This window comes from Myotis nattereri (genome assembly GCF_964212035.1).
Source record: "Myotis nattereri genome assembly, chromosome: 6".
Lineage (NCBI taxonomy): Eukaryota > Metazoa > Chordata > Mammalia > Chiroptera > Vespertilionidae > Myotis > Myotis nattereri.
This window is the reverse complement of record NC_138081.1, coordinates 10,030,661-10,049,081: the sequence shown is the minus strand read 5'-3', so window position 1 is coordinate 10,049,081 and position 18,421 is coordinate 10,030,661. Positions and strand designations below refer to the sequence as shown.

The window sequence follows — 18,421 nt, the reverse complement described above, 5'->3', positions numbered from 1 at the left end:
AAAGGGTGGTGAAGGCCTGGGGCAGGGGCGGGCTAGTGGGGGTCAATGGTGGGGAAAAAGGGGACACATAATACTTTCAACAATAAAGAATTATTTTTTTTAAAAAGTCTTTGAGAATGTTCATCTTCCCTGGTGAGGTTTCAGTGCCTTACATATCTGATGTCAGGAAGTCCTATCTGTAAAAAAGGCAGCATGGAAAGATAATGGGCTTTGGTGTTAGAGAGACCAGAGTTCACGTGCCAGTTCTAGCATCCACTCTCTCTATAAACTTGCACTCAATTACTTGACCACTTTGAACATGTTTTCTCATCTGTAAAATGGAAATATCACCTACCCCAAAGGATCACTTGGGCTCAAGGACAATGAAGCAACACTAGATGTCAAGGGAAGGTGACCCAAGGAACTCTTGCATACATTGCTGGTGGGGGTATAAAGTAATACAACCCACTTCAAAAGACAATTTGGCCATATCTAGGAAGCATGTAATGTGCATACCTTAAGACCAGTATTTTCACGTCCAAATCTGTATCTTAAAAGAAATATATACATATGTGTATCAGGAGACATATATAAAACTATTCATAGCATTATGGCTCCTTTTAGTCCAAACTAGAATAACCCAAGAGTCCATCAACAGAGAAGTAACCTGTAGTATGTTCATACTAGAGGCCCAGTGCACGAATTTGTGCAAAGGTGGGGTCTGGCTGGCCCACCCCGATTGCAACCGATTGGGGTGGGCTGGCCGGGGGGATGGGACGTGGGCAGTTGGCTGGCTGACCCCGGCCCCTGGTCAAACTCCTGGTCGAAGGGACAATTTGCATATTAGCTTTTTATTATATAGGATAATAAAATACTACACAGCAACATAAATATAAGTAGGGCTGCAAAGTAACAATATGAATGATCTTACAAATGACATGTTGAGCAAAAAAGAAGCAAAAGATAAAAGAGTAAACAGAGTATAATTCTGTTTATATACAGTTCAAAAATTGGCAAAAATGACTTCACTTGTTTAGGGGTGCATCAATGGTGGTAACACCATAAAGAAAACAAAGAGTGGCTAACATAAAAGAATGTGGTTGTCTTGGGGGAAGTAGGGAGGTGTGACAGAGAACAGACACAAGAGGGCTTGTGGAGCTCACTTCTGGGGTCTTCATCAAGTTATAATACCACACAACTGTTTTATGTACTTTTCTGTAATAGTTCACACACAAAAAAAGAGACCCAAGAATAATTCTATATCAAGCCAAACTGCTGTTTAACCACAAAGGTGACAAAACATGTTTCCACATGTAAGAACTCAGGGAATATGGTTTCCTTGATTTCTTACTGAAGAAACTATTAGAGGAAAAACTTTATTAATGAGATAAATGTAGAACCTATGGCAAAACGACTAGTGGAACGCATTTAATTAATTTAACCTTAAGACTATATCTTAAATTTGAGGTTTTATGGTTGCAGAAGAGAATGTAACAAAAATACCAAACAACCCAATTAAAAAATGGGCAGCCCTAGCTGGTTTGGCTCAATGGATAGAGCGTCGGCCTGCAGACTGAAGGGTCCCAGGTTTGATTCCGGCCAAGGGCACATGCCTGGGTTGCAGGCTCAATCCCCAGTAGGGGGCGTGCAGGAGGCAGCCAACCAATGATTCTCTCTCATCATTGATGTTTCTATCACTCTCTCCCTCTCCCTTCCTCTCTAAAATCAATAAAATATGTATTTTTTAAAAATGGGCAGAGTTCCAGCCGGTATGGGTCAGTGGTTGAATGTCGACCTGTGAACCAGGAGGTCACGTTTTGACTGCCAGTCAGGGCACATGCATGGGTTGTGGGCTCAATTCTTAGTGGGGGGCATGCAGGAGGCAGCCAATCAATGATTCTCATCATTGATGTTTCTATCTCTCTCTCCCTCTCCCTTCTTCTCTGAAATCAATAAAAATATATTAACAACAAAAAAATGGGCAGAGGACCTGAACAGATACTTCTCCAAAGAGGACATATAGATGGCCAATAGACAGGAAAGATGCTCAATGTTACTAATCATCAGAGAAATGCAAATCAAAATCATACTCAGATATCACCTCACACCTGTCAGAATGGCTGACACCAATAAATCAACAAACAAGTGTTGTCGAAGATGTGGCGAAAAGGGAACCCTCAGGCACTGTTGATGGGAATGCAGATTGGTGCAGCCACTGTGGGAAACAGTATGGAGTTTCCTCAATAAATTAAAAATGGAACTGCCTTATGACCCAGTGATTCCACTTCTGGGTATATATATAAAGAAACCCAAAACACTAATTCAAAAAGATTACCAGTGTGGCTTAGTGGTAGAGTGTTGGCTGACACACCAAAGGGTCTTGGGTTCGATTCCCGGTCAAGGGCATGTACTTGGGTTGCAAGTTCAATCCCTGGCCCTGGTTGGGGCATGTGCAGGAGGCAATCAATTGATGTGTCTCTTTCACATCAATGTTTCTCTCTCTCTCTCTCTCTCTCTCCTCCCTTCTACTCTCTCTAAAAATCAATGGAAAAAATATATACAAAAGATATATGCATTGCAGCGTTATTTACAATAGACAAGATAGGAAAGCAACCCAAGTGCCCATCAATAGATGAGTGGATAAAAAAGTTATGGTACATATATACAATGGAATATTACTCTGCCATAAAAACAAATGAAATCTTACCATTTGCAACAGCATGGATGGACCTAGAGCAGTGGTTCTCAACCTTCCTAATGCTGCAACCCTTTAATACAGTTCCTCATGTTGTGGTGACCCCCAACCATAAAATTATTTTCGTTGCTACTTCATAACTGTAATTTTGCTACTGTTATGAATCATAATGTAAATATCTGATATGCAGGATGGTCTTAGGCGACTCCTGTAAAAGGGTCATTCGACCCCCAAAGGGGTCACGACCCACAGGTTAAGAACCGCTGCTCTAAAACATTCATTGAAAAAAGATGCAGAATTGTATGCATAATATGCCACTGTTCGTTTTTTAAATCCTCATCCAAGAATATGATTTTATTGACTTTTAGAGGGTGGAGAGAGAGAGGGAGAGAGGGAGAAAGAAAGAGAGGGAGAGAGGGGGAGTAGGAGAGAGAGGGAGAGAGAAGGAAACATCAATATGAGAGAGAAACATCAGTTGGTTGCCTCCTGTACTCACCCCAACCTGGAATCGAACCTGCAACCTTTTGGTGTACAGGACTACTGAACCAGCTGGCCAGGACATGCCACCATTTTTGTTTATTTTAATATTTTTTTATTGATTTTTAGAGAGGAAGGGAGAGGGAGAGAATCATTAATCAGCTGCTTCTTGCATATCCCCTACTGGGGATCAAGCCCACAACCTGGGCATGTGCCCTGACTGAGAATCAAACCATGACCTTCTGGTTATAGGTCACTGTTCAACCACTGAGCCACACCGCCAGGCCATGTCACCGTTTTTGTAAAAAAAACTTTAACATAAAGCGTATCCACATATTCACATAGAATTAGGTCTATGTACTTATAACGTATCTCTGAAAGGATACACAAGACAGCAGTAGCAACTGGTTTGGAAAGGAACTGGATGACTGGAGGACCCAGCGGCAAAGAGATTTAGTTTTTACTGCAAATCTTTTTGTACCTTTCTGAGTTAGTATCATTTACATGTATCACCTTTTTAAGAAATAAATTAAGCAATCTTAAGAGTATTGGGAGGTTTAAATGGGACAATGTGCAAAAAGCCCTTTTAACACAATTCCTGGCGGGTGATAATACTAGGAGGTAGTGAGGTTGATTTGCAAATGTTAAAATGCTACCCAGCACACACTCAGGGCCCAAGAAATGGTTTTCTATTTACCTCCCATTTTTGTAATTTATTCCTTACCCAACATTTAGAAAATAGAACAAGTTTGCCAGGTACCTTATTTGACATCACTGATGTGATCCTAATTGCTTTTAAATAAAAATGTAGCCAACTCAATCATTTTCATATTGATTTCTACTAAGATTCCAGAGGGAATGTTCTTGTGTACAAATCTTTAGTTATGAATACACTGGAGGCCCGATGCACAAAATTCACTCACTGGGGGTAGGAGGTAGGAGAGGGGAGTCCCTCAGCCCGGATTGTGAGAGGGTGCATACCAGGGCAAGGGACCCCACAGGTGCACGATCAGGGCAGGGGAGGGACACGGGAGGTTGGCCAGCCGGGACCGCAGGAGGGCTCTAGGGCGTGTCTGCCGGTCTTGCTCAGTCTCAATCACCAGACTAGAGCAGCAAGCTAATCTACCCTTGGAGCGTCTGCCCCCTGGTGGTCAGTGCAGGTAATAATGACTGGTCAACCGGTCGACTGTCTGCCCCTGGTGGTCAGTGCACGTCACAGTGAGTGGCTGAGCGGCCTTAGCATATCATTAGCATATTACGCTTTGATTGGTTGAATGGCCAACTGGATGACCAGACACTTAGCATATTAGGCTTTTATTATATAGGACTAGAGGCCCGTTGCACGAAGATTCGTGCAATAGGCCTTCTTTCCCCTGGCTGCAAAGGACCCAGACCTTCACTCTGGCCACCGCCTTCCACCTTTGCTCTGGACACAGTCTTTGCTGTGGCTGGAGCCTTCAGTCTTTGCTCCTCGCTCCGGCGGGAGTCTTCAGTCTCCAGCAAGAGCTGCTCCTGTAGCTCCTTCCGCCCCCCACCCTCCCCTTCATAGCTTGATCGCTGCTTCACCTGCAGACCTCGCCGATGGGCTCCTGGGTTCCAGGGGGCCGCCTTGCCTGCGGTCCGGCTTTCTGATCACGATCACAATCACGGGCCGCAGGCAAGGCAGCTCCTGGGTCCCGGGGGTCGCCTTGCTTGTGGCCCGGCTTTCCAATCATGATCACGGGCCACAGGCAAGGTGGCTCCTGGGTCCCAGGGTGCTGCCTTGCCTGTGGCCTGGCTTTCTGATCACGATCATGGCCACAGGCAAGGCGGTTGCTGGGTCCCGGGGGTCGCCTTGCCTGCGGCCTGGCTTTCCGGTGGCCCCTGGGATCGAACACAGGGGCCTGGATGGCAGCTCTCGGTGTCCCGCCCTGCCTGCAGTATGCAAATTAGCCACCATCTTTGTTGGCGGTTAATTTGCATACCACGCTGATTAGCCAATGGGAGGCGTAGCAATGGTACGGTCAATTACCATGTTTGTCTATTATTAGATAGGATTCCCTACCTTTTTAGCTATATAAATCTCTTCTCCTAAACTTTTCTGGACAGTTATTAAGTAGTCTATAAACAACCATTTCATATACTACTATAGAAATATAAACAATGCAACTTTAATGTGTTTACAGTTTCTTAGGCAGAGCAAAGGAGAGAGAAAATAAGAGGGATAAGAGAATAATGTGAAAGTTTGGCTTACAGAGAAAAGGCTTAGACAAAACAAAAATCAAAACAAACAAAACCACTACAAGAGCCACTGATTTGTATTTTAACATTTGCAAATACTCTAAGAGGAGTACACTTGAACTCTCCAAGTTCACGAGCCTCTTTGAAGTACAATATAAAGATCGGAGGATAAATTTCAAGAAGATGTCAACAGGCCAGTTAGGTTAGGTGACTGGGTAGAAAAAGAAGACCCCTTATTTTCAGATCCTTAGATCCTCTCCTAAAAAGAGTACTACCAGTTGCCAGTAATCTATGCAGAAAAAAAGCAATCCCTATTGCACAGGTTTATGGGCCAAAGACCATCAATTACTATGCTGAAAAGGAATTTAAAATCATAGTGGGCTGTTTTTTAAACATGTCAACCCAATGTGCTGGCACAGCCAGAAAGGCCATGATTGATGACAGACTTCATCAGCAAAGGTATCAGAGCCCAAACGAAATCTGTTAACATATTCTTGAACCAGTGTTATACCTCAAACATTTTGTATAATTAATTCGTTTATTTAATCTCAAAAAGGACAGGCAAGAAGTTAGAAAAGAAAAAGAAACTGAGGTGATCACAGAGATTAAATTAAGACAGACTAAAAGCCTGGCATTTATAATTCACCTGTACCATCCCTTCTTCTCCCAAATCCAAACTCAACTCTAGAGCAGGCTGGTCTCCACTCGACCTTCCAAACATACCTAAGTTACTAAATCAGGCTCTTCTCCCTACTCCCTTTTCAAAATTGTATCCATACTGAAACATTCCCTTCAAATTCCACAGTGCCCCCAACTCCCCTGACCAGGAGACGTTCTCTGACCCTACACCAGCATCCAATAACCCATGCCTTCTCTGGTTCCCTAAATACATAAATCAGGACTTATACTGCTTTTTAAAAATAAAAATTTTATTGTTGAGAGTATTACAGATGTCCCCCCTTTTTTTTCTCCCCCTTATCTCCCACCACCTGGTTCCTGCCCCGCCCCAGGCCTTTTACCACCTTATTGTCTGTGTTCATGGGCAATGCATATATGCACATAAGTTCTATGGTTAATCTCCTCCTGTCCTCACACCCCTCTTCCCTCTGAGATTCGTCAGTCTGTTCCATGTTTCCATGCCTCTGGTTCTATTTTATTCGTCCATTTACTGTGTTCATTAGATTCCACATATAAGTGAGATCATGTGATATTTGTCTTTTTCTGACTGGCTTTTTTTTACTTAGCGTAATACTCTCCAGGTCTCTCCATGCTGTTTCAAAGGGTAATAGATCCTTCTTTTTTAGAGCTGCATAGTATTCCACTATGTAAATGTACCACAGTTTTTTATCCATTCATTTATACTTGGGCTGTTTCCAGATCTTAGCTATTGTAAATGCACAAGAGCAGACATATATAGATTAATGGAAAAAATATAAACTATTTTAAAAAGAAACTAGATTTAGATCATAATACAAGGCTCTTTATGTTCAACACCTACATAAGAAATAAGGCATTATAGACTTAAAGCACCAGTAAGCCTTTCCCTTCCTTCCTAGGAAGCCATTTTATTGAATCTGGCTTTTTTCAGCCTCAGTTTTTGTTTTTACACTTTTATATTCTATGTATAGTATCTTTTGCATGTTTTAAAAACTAGATAAATGAGCCTGGCTGGCATGGCTCAGTGGTTGAATGTTAACCTATGAACCAGGAGGTCACTGTTCGATTCCCAGTCAGGACATATGTCCAGGTTGCGGGCTTGATCCCCAGTAGGGGGCATGCAGGAGGCAGCCAATCGATGATTCTCTCTCATCATTTGTTTCTTTTTTTTGGTTAATCCTCACCTGAGGATATTTTTCCATTGATTTTTAGGGAGAGTGAAAGGGAGGGGGAGAGAGAGAAGAATCAATGTAGGAGAGACACACTGATTGATTGCCTCCTGCACACATCCTGACTGGGGCCAGGGATCAAGCCTGCAACCGAGGTACATGCCCTTGACCAGAATCTAACCCAGGACCCTTCAGTCTGTGGGCTGACACTCTATCCACTGAGCCAAACAAGCCAGGGCAGTGTGTGCGTGCGTGCGTGTGTGTGTGTGTGTGTGTGTGTGTGTGTATTATTGTTCATTTTCTATCTCTCCCTCTCCCTTCCTCTCTGAAATCAATAAAAATATTTTTTAAAAAGAAAAAACTATACAAATGGCAGCACACTGTATATATGACTTATCTTGACTCTCAATCATAAATCCTACTTTATCTATTTATTTTTTTAAAATATATTTTATTGATATTTTACAGAGAGGAAGGGAAAGGGATAGAGAGTTAGAAACATTGATGAGAGAGAAACATCAATCAGCTGCCTCCTGCACACTCCCTACTGGGGATGTGTCCGCAACCAAGGTACATGCCCTCGACCAGAATTGAACCTGGGACCCTTGAGTCCACAGGCCGACGCTCTATCCACTGAGCCAAACCGGTTAGGGCCCAACTTTAAATATTACTTAATTTCATCACTAGCTGTCTGATCTCCCCAACACAAACTTAAAAAAAAAAAGCTCCAAAAAGTATAAAAACCATATAATTCACATTTTCAAACACAAATAAAAATACAGAGAAAACTATAACACACATCTATGAACCCATTACTGTGATTTAAACAAAGGTTAACATTTGTCACATTTCTTTTTAGTGTTCATCTCATCTTTCAGGAGAAGAAATACACATTTATTTATTTATTTATTTATTTATTTATTTATTTATAAATATGTTTTTAGCCCTGGCCGATGTGGCTCAGTTGTTTGGGTGTTGGCCTGTGCATTGTTCTGGTTTGACTCCGTCAGGGCACGTGCCTGGGTGGTGGTCTCGATCCCCAGTAGGGGGTGTGCAGGAGGCAGCTGAGGGATGTTTTACTCTCATCACATATAAGTGAGATAATGTGATATTTGTTTCATGTTTCTCTCTTTTCCTCTTCCTTCCTCTCTCTCTAGAAATCAATACAATTAAAAAAAATTTTATATTGATTTTAGAGAGATAAGAAGGGAGAGGGAGAGAGAGAAACATCAACTGGCTGCCTCCTGCACGCCCCCTACTAGGAATCAAGCCTGCAACCCAGGCATGATTGGAATGGAGCCTACAACCTCTTGGCGCATGGGACAATGCTCAACCAACTGAGCAACACTGGCCAGGGCCACATTTCTTTCTTTCTTACTTTTTTTAAAAAAAATATATATTTTATTGATTTTTTACAGAGAGGAAGGGAGAGGGATAGAGAGTTAGAAACATCGATGAGAGAGAAACATCGATCAGCTGCCTCCTGCACACCCCCAACTGGGGATGTGCCCGCAACCAAGGTACATGCCTTTGACCGGAATCGAACCTGGGACCCTTGAGTCTGCAGGCCAATGCTCTATCCACTGAGCCAAACCGGTTAGGGCACTTTTTATTTTATTTTTTATATTAAAGCATTAGAGAGATACTACTAAAGTCCCAATGGCAGTCCCCAGTCCCATTTCCCTTTCTCCCCATGAGATAACCACTATCCTAAAGTGGGTATGAAATCCTCCCCATCTGTTTTTACACTCTGACATATATTCATGTGTCCATAAACAACATACAACACTTCTTATGCTTTAAAACTTCACATAAGATTGCACACTGTATGTATTGTTCTACAGCTTGCTTTTCTCACTCAGCAATGAGTTTTCACCCAGCCCCACTTTTAAGTTTTTCTGACTGCAAAAGTAACACATGCTTAGTGGGAAAACCGGAAAGGCACTAATACACAGCATCCTCACAGGGGAAGCCATGTGCCAAGCCGATTTTCAGCTTCTAAAGAGCAGTGGTGGTGCATGTCTTTGTCTGTCCTCCCTCACCAACGGGCTGAGGGCGACACACGAGCAGGCACTTAACAAAACTTAATGAGTGAAGGTTGGAACTCGACAAAACCCAGGCCTCTGTTTTAAGCTAGACCTAAAAACTAGAGGCAAACATGTCACATCTCAGAGAAACCACATTGGCTAGAGTCAAAGAACGCCACAGGATATGCTGCAATGGAGACAAAGGAGCAAAAATCCCTGTTAAAACTCCGTCAATCCCTTTAATAAAACCAACACCACAGAATGTACTGGCCTACCTGGTTTAGGTAGTTGGAACAGTGCAAAAACTTGGTAGGAAAAATCAACAGGTGTTTGCTAGCACTAACAAATGAGTTAAAGCAAATATGGGAATAGAACTATCCAATTTGAAACCAAGTGTTGGCACCTGATTCAGGTTCACACACTCACTTGATCCAAGTCTTCCAGAAAGGGGGATCTACACTGTTTCAGTGATAATTTAGTATCTTCACTTACTTTATTAGTAAAACATACCCAGGCTAAGGACAGGTTGTAATGTGCCTGCCCAAACAGGCTTAGAACATTAACTGAGTTTACTATCAGATTATGAAAAAGTGACCAAGTGATAGAGAAGGCTCCTACATAATTCAAGTGACTAGACACTTTTCTCAACTTCATTTAACGCTAAAGAGTTCTTTGACTTTAACAAACACTTTTTTTTAGAGAGTGAAAGGGAAGGAGGGCGGTGTGTGTGTGTGTGTGTGTGTGTGTGTGTGTGTGGCGGGGCTGGCGGGGGGAGGGGGGAGGGAGAGGGAAAGAGACAGACATTGATGTGAGGGTCGGGACTGAACCTGTAATCCAGGTACATGCCCTTGACCGGGAATTGAACCTGCAACCCTTTGGTGCTCTATTCACTGGCCAGGGCCAAACACATTTTTTAAAATCCTCACCTAAGGGTATGTTGTAGTTTTTTAATTGATTAAAAACCAACAGAGAGGAAGGGGGAACTAGAGAGGGCACACCCCAACCGGGGATCAAACCCGAAACCTAGGTATGTGCCCCGACCAAGAATCGAACTTGCAACCTTTTGGTGTATGGGACAATGCTCCGCAACAAACACTTTTGCTTAAAAAGAGGGAGAAGCCCTTCCCAGAAAGATTGGAAATAAGAATATGGAATATGAGCCAGGCTCTGGCTCACACTTGTTCCAAGTCTCATCCGAATCTTTTCACTGGAAGTCCACACCCTTGGATTGGCTGAGGTGCTTTGACAGAGGGTGTCTTAATCTTAGCCAAGATGGAGGGAGGCGGAAGGGAAAACAGTAGTAAAGAGAGCATGAACCAGGTGTCAAGAAATCTGCAGTGTGATTTGTGGCAAGCCACCACCCCTCTCTGGCCTCAGCTTCCTCACCGGCTGTGGTCTTCAGAGTCAATGCTAAAATTTCATGACACTCAGATGTTCAGCAGCGCCAGCAAGTCACTACTTTCAAAAACAAAAGCCCACCACCAGCACCCCACTCTTACCTATGAATCGTGCTGGGTGTGAGTGGAGTGACATGAGTTGGAATTGGTAAGTTAAAACTTACCACTCAACTTCAGAACTGGTAAGGGCCTTACAGCTCACTTAATCCATACCTTTCATTTCATAAAGAAGACAATTAAAAGCATGAAGTTTTAAATTTAAATTTGCCCTAAAATTTGGCTTTTTCTCTAAGCCAAATCTTACCAGATTACCTAAGCCAGAAACCTGGGAAAGACACCTCCTTGGCCCCTCCTTTTCCCTCACTCCCCAAATCCAGCGATTTACCAAGGCTACAAGTAGGTATTTTCAATTTTGACCTCTACTCACCATTGCCCTAGTCCAGTGGTCGGCAAACTGCAGCTCGCAAGCCACATGCGGCTCTTTGGCCCCTTGAGTGTGGCTCTTCCACAAAATACCACGTGTTCAATCACGTGCACATACAGTGCGATTGAAACTTCGTGGCCCATGCACAGAAGTCGGTATTTTGTGCAAGAGCCACACTCAAGGGGCCAAAGAGCCGCATGTGGCTTGCGAGCCGCAGTTTTCCGACCACTGCCCTAGTCTAAGCCTCTCCCTTTACTGACTGCGGTAGCCCCCTAACTATATTCACTCTGATTCCCAGCAGAGGTGCAGTAGTGGGTGGAAGAGTCCGGGGGGGAGGGGGGGGAACTCACGTGTTTGGGAATGTGTAAGCGCATGTGGGAAGGGTAATTGTCCTAATAACTGCTGGGCCTTCCTGAGTTTAGTGGACAAGGGCCAGAGATGCTAAGCATCCTGTATTTCAATACAACACAGACTTAACCCACCCAAAACAGCAGCCGTGTGTCCCCACCCCTACCTGTTGAAAAACTGGTCCAAGCCATTTTTCTCAGGGCACCCGGAATGATATTTTTATAAATGCAAATCTGATCGTGTCTCAGCCCCCATCAACCTTCTAATGGCATCCCACTGCTCTTGGGATAAAGATCCAAGTCCATAATTTGGCCTATTTTTCCAACTATGAAGTTCCTGGAAGACTCGGAGAATTTGGATTTTATTCTAACTATAAATGAGAGGTGTGTAGAGAGCCAGAAGAGAATCAGGAAAACCAACTAGGAGGCGACAGCAATAGTCCAGGCAAGAGAGGACTCAGACTGATCCATGGCAGCAGGGGTACAAGTGGTGAGAACTACTCAGATTCGGAATATATCTGAAGAGCCAACAGGATTTGCCGATTAGTTGGATGTGGCAGAAAGGGAAAGAGAAGAATAAAGACATTAGGATTTTTGGTCTGAGGAACTTGGTGAATGTTGGGACCATTAAGTGAGATGGAAAGAATAGTTGGGGGCCGGGGGGAGAATAGCTTTGTGGGCACATGTGGAAATCGAGTTCTGTTTGGGCGTGTTAAGTGTGAGATGCGTTAACTGTTCAAGATCCATATGGCGAAAGCTTTCAGCACTAGAACTCAGGTTTCTTTCACTCAATTCAGGACTCTTTTCTCAGGGGTTCTTAAGTGCAGCTCCCAGATCAGCAGCAGCAGTCTCACTTGGGAAGCTCAACTTCTCAGGTCCCCCCTTACAACCTCTGAATTTGAAACTCTGGAAGTGAGGCCTGGCAATCTGTGTTTTAATGAGCTCTCCTGGGAACTCACTAAAGTTCGAGAACCTCTGCTCAGAACACCTGACACCACAACTGTCCCACAACAGGGTTCTCAGTGCCTCTATGAACCCTCTACCTAACTAACAAGAGGTTGGGGGTTTTCTACCTGGGATTCACTGGAGGCTCCGGATACACTACTGATCAAAGTTTTTCAATTCCAGTTTCAGAAACTAGAGCAAGGGGGAAAACAAATAAAAACAGGACATACTGTGATTACAACTACCTATAATAATAAAAGCATAATATGCAAACTGACCAAACGACCGAACAGCAGAACAATCATCCGGACGACTATGCTGTGACACACACTGGCGCCAGGCCAGCCAAGGCAGGCGCGATGCGATTGGTCAGGGGGCCCTGCCATCGCTCCACGATCGCCCCACAGAAGGAGGCCCAGGCTACCCTCTGCACAGCGATGGATCACAGAGCCCGGGCCCAGTGGGCGGGGCTTCCCTCTGCTGGGCAATCAATTGTGGAGCCCCACAAATGATTGGCCTACAGAGGGAGGCCCAGGCCACTGGCCAGTGACACTGTGGCCGTATGCAGGCCGGCTAGCAATCACCCTGCAGAGGGAGGCCCAGGCCAGCCAAGCAATCACACCACACGCCTTTCACCTGCAGAGGAAGCAACAGGTGGCGGGGGTGAGGGTGGGGGGTGGGAGAGGGGCAGCGCTGCATAGATGGCAAGCAGTGGCAGCGGCAGGGGCAGGGCCAGCTGCCGGCAGCTGGGGAAGAAAAGCCCCAATAGGCCTTGATCGCCAGCCAGGCCTAGGGACCCCACCCGAGGGGTACTGGATTGTGAGAGGGTGCAGGCAGGGCTGAGGGACAACCCCCATCCCTCTGCCCCATGCATGAATTTCATGCACCGGGCCTCTAGTCATTTTCATAACAGCTAATATTATTGAGTACTTCCTATGTACTTTCTATGCATTACCTCATTTAACCCTCATAATAGCCTTATGGGTTAAATACTTTATCCCCATTTTACGGATGAGAAGACTAGGCACAGAGAGATTAAGTAACTTAACCAAAGTCACACAGGTAGAAAGTAGCAGAGCTGGGATTTGAACTTGGGCAGTAATTTCTTTCTTTTTTTTTTTTTTTTTTTGACATAAACGTTGTGGGAGTTTAGGATGTACATGTATTGGCTTGATACATTTATATATTGTAATTGATTACCACTAAAATGTTAGCTAACACCTCTACCATGTCACATAATGATCATTTCTTTTTTGTGCCAAGAACAATTAAGATCTAGTCTCTTAGAAACTTCAAAGTTTTGTTGACTATAATCACTATGGTGTGTGTTAGAGCTCCAGGATTTATATATCTACTAACTGCAAGCTTCCACATAGTACATGCTGCCTCCTATCTTCCCAGGACTACTTGATATATTTAGAACACTGGGCTCCAAGGACACGACAATAGGGTGGTAAAGACCTGGGGGGTGGGGTAAGGGCTGGGAAGAGGGGGAAATGGGAGACATCTGTAAAACTATCAAGAATAATAATAATAATAAAAAGTACACTGGGCTCTTATGAATAACTCATAGAACTTAAAAAAGTGGCCAGGTGATTCAGTTAACTCAATTAGTTGGAGATTTGTCCCCTGCATCTAAAGGTTACGGATTGATTCCAGGTCAGGGCACATACCCAGGTTGCAGGTTCAATACCTGGTCAGGGCATATAAAGGCATATCAATAAAGGCATAATCTCAGGTGAAGATTAAAAAAATAAAAAAATGAAGTGGGCCCTAGCTGGTTTGGCTCAGTAGACAGAGCGTTGGCCTGTGGACTGAAGGGTCCCAAGTTCAATTCCGGTCAAGGGCACATGACTGGTTTGCAGGCTTGATCCCTAGTAGGGGGTGTGCAGGAGGCAGCCCATCAATGATTCTCTCTCATCATTGATGTTTCTCTCTCTCTCTCTCCCCCACTCCCTTCCTCTCTGAAACAAATATATATATATATTTAAAATAAAACAAAGAGAAGTTTAATTCTATCAAGTTACCATAAGACCCAGCAATTCCACACCTATATATACTTAACACATTGTGGATGGATCGCGAGAATTCTCGTGTTTTCTGTTCTAAGGCTTGTGGCCAATCATACTTTAAAAAAAATATTAACTCATAAGAACATGTAATAAATAACTTCAAAATGCAATGGGTACTTAATTTTAAAGTGTGCCTTTAACATTTATCTAAAACGTTTTGTACTCATTCAATAGAAACTTATCTGGCCCTAACCGGTTTGGCTCAGTGGATAGAGCGTCGGCCTGCAAACTGAAAGGTCCCAGGTTCGATTCCGGTAAAGGGCATGTACCTGAGGTTGCGGGCACATCCCTGGTGGGGAGTGTGCAGGAGGCAGCTGATCGATGTTTCTCTCTCATCGATGTTCCTAACTCTCTATCCCTCTCCCCCCTTCCTCTCTGTAAAAAATCAATAAAATATATATATTTTTAAAAAGAAACTTATCTGGCCACTGGGTAAAGCTAGCAATAAAACTACTGGTCCGCAATGTGTTAAAAGAGAAACATACATCCACACAAAAACGTGCACATGAATTTCATAGCATTATTCATAATAGCCAAAAAGTGAAAACAACCCAAATGTCCATTAACTGATGAATGGGTAAACAAAATGAGATATATTGTATAATGGAATATTATTTAGCCATAAAAAGGATGAGCCTTGAAAACATGCTTAATAAACATGCTTTATAAATCAAGAAAGGTCTATTACATTATTCCATTTATATGAAATGTCAAACAGAAAGATTCGTGGTTGCCAGGGGCAGGGGTTTGGGGGGTTGGGGTGTGGGAAGGGTATGAAGAGTGACTACTAATAGATATGGGGTTTCTTTTTGGGTGGTAAAAATGTTCTGAAATTAGTGATGATGGTTTTACAAAACCATCCATGAATTTTTATGGTATGTGAATTATATCTCAGTAAATGTTTTGAAAAAGGATGCTTAATTCATTGTGAACTTGGGCTATTTTACTAAATAAAATTCCTATTTGTTATCATTAAAGTTGCAAGATCTTAATCAGTGAAACTGAAAGTAACCTGCCTTCACTGAATTTTTACCTTTCAATTTGCAAAGAGGAGTATACTAGTTTCACTTCTAGGACGGACCTCGACCTATGTCATTTCACCACCGAGGAGAAAGTTTTTCTTCACGCAGACCGAAAGAGTACAAATGCAGAAATCCTATTCTTGAGAAAATGCCCTCATATTTTCCTTAAATCAAAGCACTTACTATCTCAAAGTAGTTTTCTCCCACAACCAGGGGCTCATGGGGCTTCCTTGCTAAAAGCACACAACTAAATAAAATTCCCCTTCAACAAGCAAGTACTAAAAACTATTATGAATTGTGGCAACATTTTAATGCCTTAAGATATACAATGAATATAACTACCTAGTACTGGGGTAAGGATCTGGGAAACATTCTTTTAAATGTTTACTTGCTCTGATAATAACAGTAATAGTAATAACTAGTATTTACTGAGCAACTATAATGTGCTAAATAAACACTGTCCCTGCTCTTTACAAATAGGATGTTTAATTTAGTCCTCACAGTAACCCTGAGGAAAGTACTTTTATCCTCTTTTCATAGATAAGGAACTGAGGCCTAGAGAGATTGAGCAAATCATCTGTCCCTGACTGTACAGGTAAGAGAGTCCAAATAATACCCCAAGTCTTTCTGAACTCAAATGGTCTCTCCTCTCCCTCTATATTCCTCTTCAAAATAAAAAGGAAGCCAGAAACTTGTAGAAACTGAAGAGAAACCCCCCTTCTAGCTTATAAAAGTAGTGCTTTGAAAAAGGTGACTGTTGGTATAGTAAAGAGGAAATATAGAAAACAAAAGACTGTTAATAACAACTAGCAGTCAATAGGCACGAAATAGCATTCCATGTCCCACATCTCATATACTACTTCCCGATTTAACAGTTTTCCCATTGATTCTGCTGATAGCCTTAGGATGTCACAACTTAATGATCTCACTATGGAAAACCCCAGAGAACAACAGTTAGTGAGGCTGGAGAGCTCACTAGATCAGGAAGGAAAAGGAATCAGTTGGCAGGAAGTGGTGTTTATCTAAAAACATAAAAGTCGCAGAAACCGGATTGTCTCAGTGGATAGAGCCTCAGCCAGGGGACTGAAAGGTCCCAGGTTCGATTCCGGTCAAGGGCATGTACCTGGGTTGCGGGCACATCCCCAGTAGGAGATGTGCAGGAGGCAGCTGATCGATGTTTCTCTCTCATCGATGTTTCTAACTCTCTATCTCTCTCCCTTCCTCTCTGTAAAAAATCAATAAAATATATTTTTAAAAAAAACACATGAAAGTCTTTAGCATTACTAGTAATATGAACACTGTAATTCCACAGCACTGTAATTTGAAGCTATCTCTTCATTCCTTTGTATTATTTTAATACTGTATTACTAAAAGCTGATTCCCACTCCATTCTCCATATGTCTAATAGGATCCTAAATAAAATAAGACTGCTATATAGCCACCACTGGCCTTCTTTACTCTTTTGCTATATTAAAAAAAAAAAAAAAGACCACAGTTCAAAGGATTATCTCAGAATCAATTAGGGAAGGTAGCAGGTGGGGCACAACATGAATTTCATCACCAAGTAGACTGTAGCTGGCAGAAATCTTGCATTCACAATTGAAACATACACTTGTCCTTACACTTCTCAGGACTCTGCCCAAAGCAAACTGAAACCGTAAACCAACTGCAGATTGATGGGTGTACAATTGCTAAGCATTTCAATACACACCAAATGGGGGTGGGGGTGTGGGGGTGGAAGTAGCTAAACAACTGAAGAATGAAAAAACTCAGTGCATGAAAAAAAATTTTTTTGCACAAAAAGAACATCATACAATGAATGCATGGGGGTAAGGACTCACATGGGGTTGAACGAATCCTTAGAAAATGCCAAAGAAATAACCTCGATTCTTGGGTCACCCTGCAATAATTCCTAATGGGAAAGGGCCAACTCAAGATGAAATAAGGTCAAGCTTGACCATTTTCCTCACTTTTCTACCCCCGCCCCCCCCCCGCCCCCCGCCGGCCCCAAGCTCCCAGCAGAACCTTGTGGGAGTCCAGCTAAACTGGGGGAGTCGGGAAGGGGCCATCCTCCTGCAAACAACCACCTGTGCGTGCGGAGACCCCCAAGAGGGAGTTGTGTTTAAAGTAAGAAGCGGCTCTGGGGATGGCCCTCCGGACCCAGGACGGACACTGGCTACTCACCCAACTCCACCGTCCTTCACGCCCGGATCAGCCACCTCCGGGCTGAGGGCAGCCCGTCCCGCGCGCCCTCCGCCCCCAGACCCGATCGGCTCCCGCCCCCAGCCAGCCCCAAAGTCCGCGGCCGGCTCCGGTGCCTGACAGCTGCCCTGCCACCACCAAGCAGCTCCAGCTCCCCCCGCCCCGGTGGCCAAAACAGCCTCCCGGGGTCGGAGGCGCCCCAGGCCCGCGGGATTGAGGGCTTGGGATCTGGAAGGGTTTGTCCGACCCCCTCTTCCACTCAGCGTCCTGGGCTCACCTCCCCGGCAGCTTGGCGCTCCTCTTCCAAAACTGCTTGCTATTCTCGGCAGCCATTGCTCGGGCCCAGGGAAGGCCTTCTAGGCGGGCCAGGGGGGTCCCCAGCGAGATGCCCCCAGGATCCCGCAATCGGAGGGCCAACCCAGGCCGCTTCCCCGCCGCCGGTCAACGGCTCCCTGCTCCTGGGGGCGCCATCTTGGATGTGGGCACCCCCCGACCCAGCGCCGCTGCCATTGGTGGGCTTCCGGGCCGTGGTCGGACGAACCAATCAGGAGCCAGAATCCTGTAGGCCGCTGAAGCCGGGGGGTGACGTCAGGGGCTGGGCACACAGGTGGACGGGAAGGCGGTGCTTGGCCAGCGGGGAGGCGGGGCTGAAAGTTCTCACCCCTGGAGCGGGGAAGAAGCAGGTAAAGGACCCAGGGAAGGAGGATGGGGTACTGCTTTCTTTTGAGGGGAATGGGGTCCTTGCATCTAGTATGTTTGGAAAGAGAGAGCACATGTATTATAGACAT

General features: G+C 44.2%; 1 protein-coding gene across 2 annotated transcripts in view; it reads right to left on the bottom strand.

The window, feature by feature from the left end:
- The window catches only part of TBC1D22B (TBC1 domain family member 22B), a gene marked incomplete at its 5' end in the record, with an annotated part of 75,664 nt that extends 57,550 nt beyond the window's left edge, over positions 1 to 18,114 (bottom strand). Inside the window, one exon of one of the 2 annotated variants that reach the window (XM_081093916.1) lies at positions 17,911 to 18,114. In XM_081093916.1, coding sequence (XP_080950042.1) covers positions 17,911 to 17,966 — 56 coding nt within the window. The remainder of the gene's footprint in view (positions 1 to 17,910) is intronic. The other variant, XM_081093917.1, reaches the window with a different exon arrangement.
- Between the last annotated feature and the right edge of the window lie 307 nt (positions 18,115 to 18,421).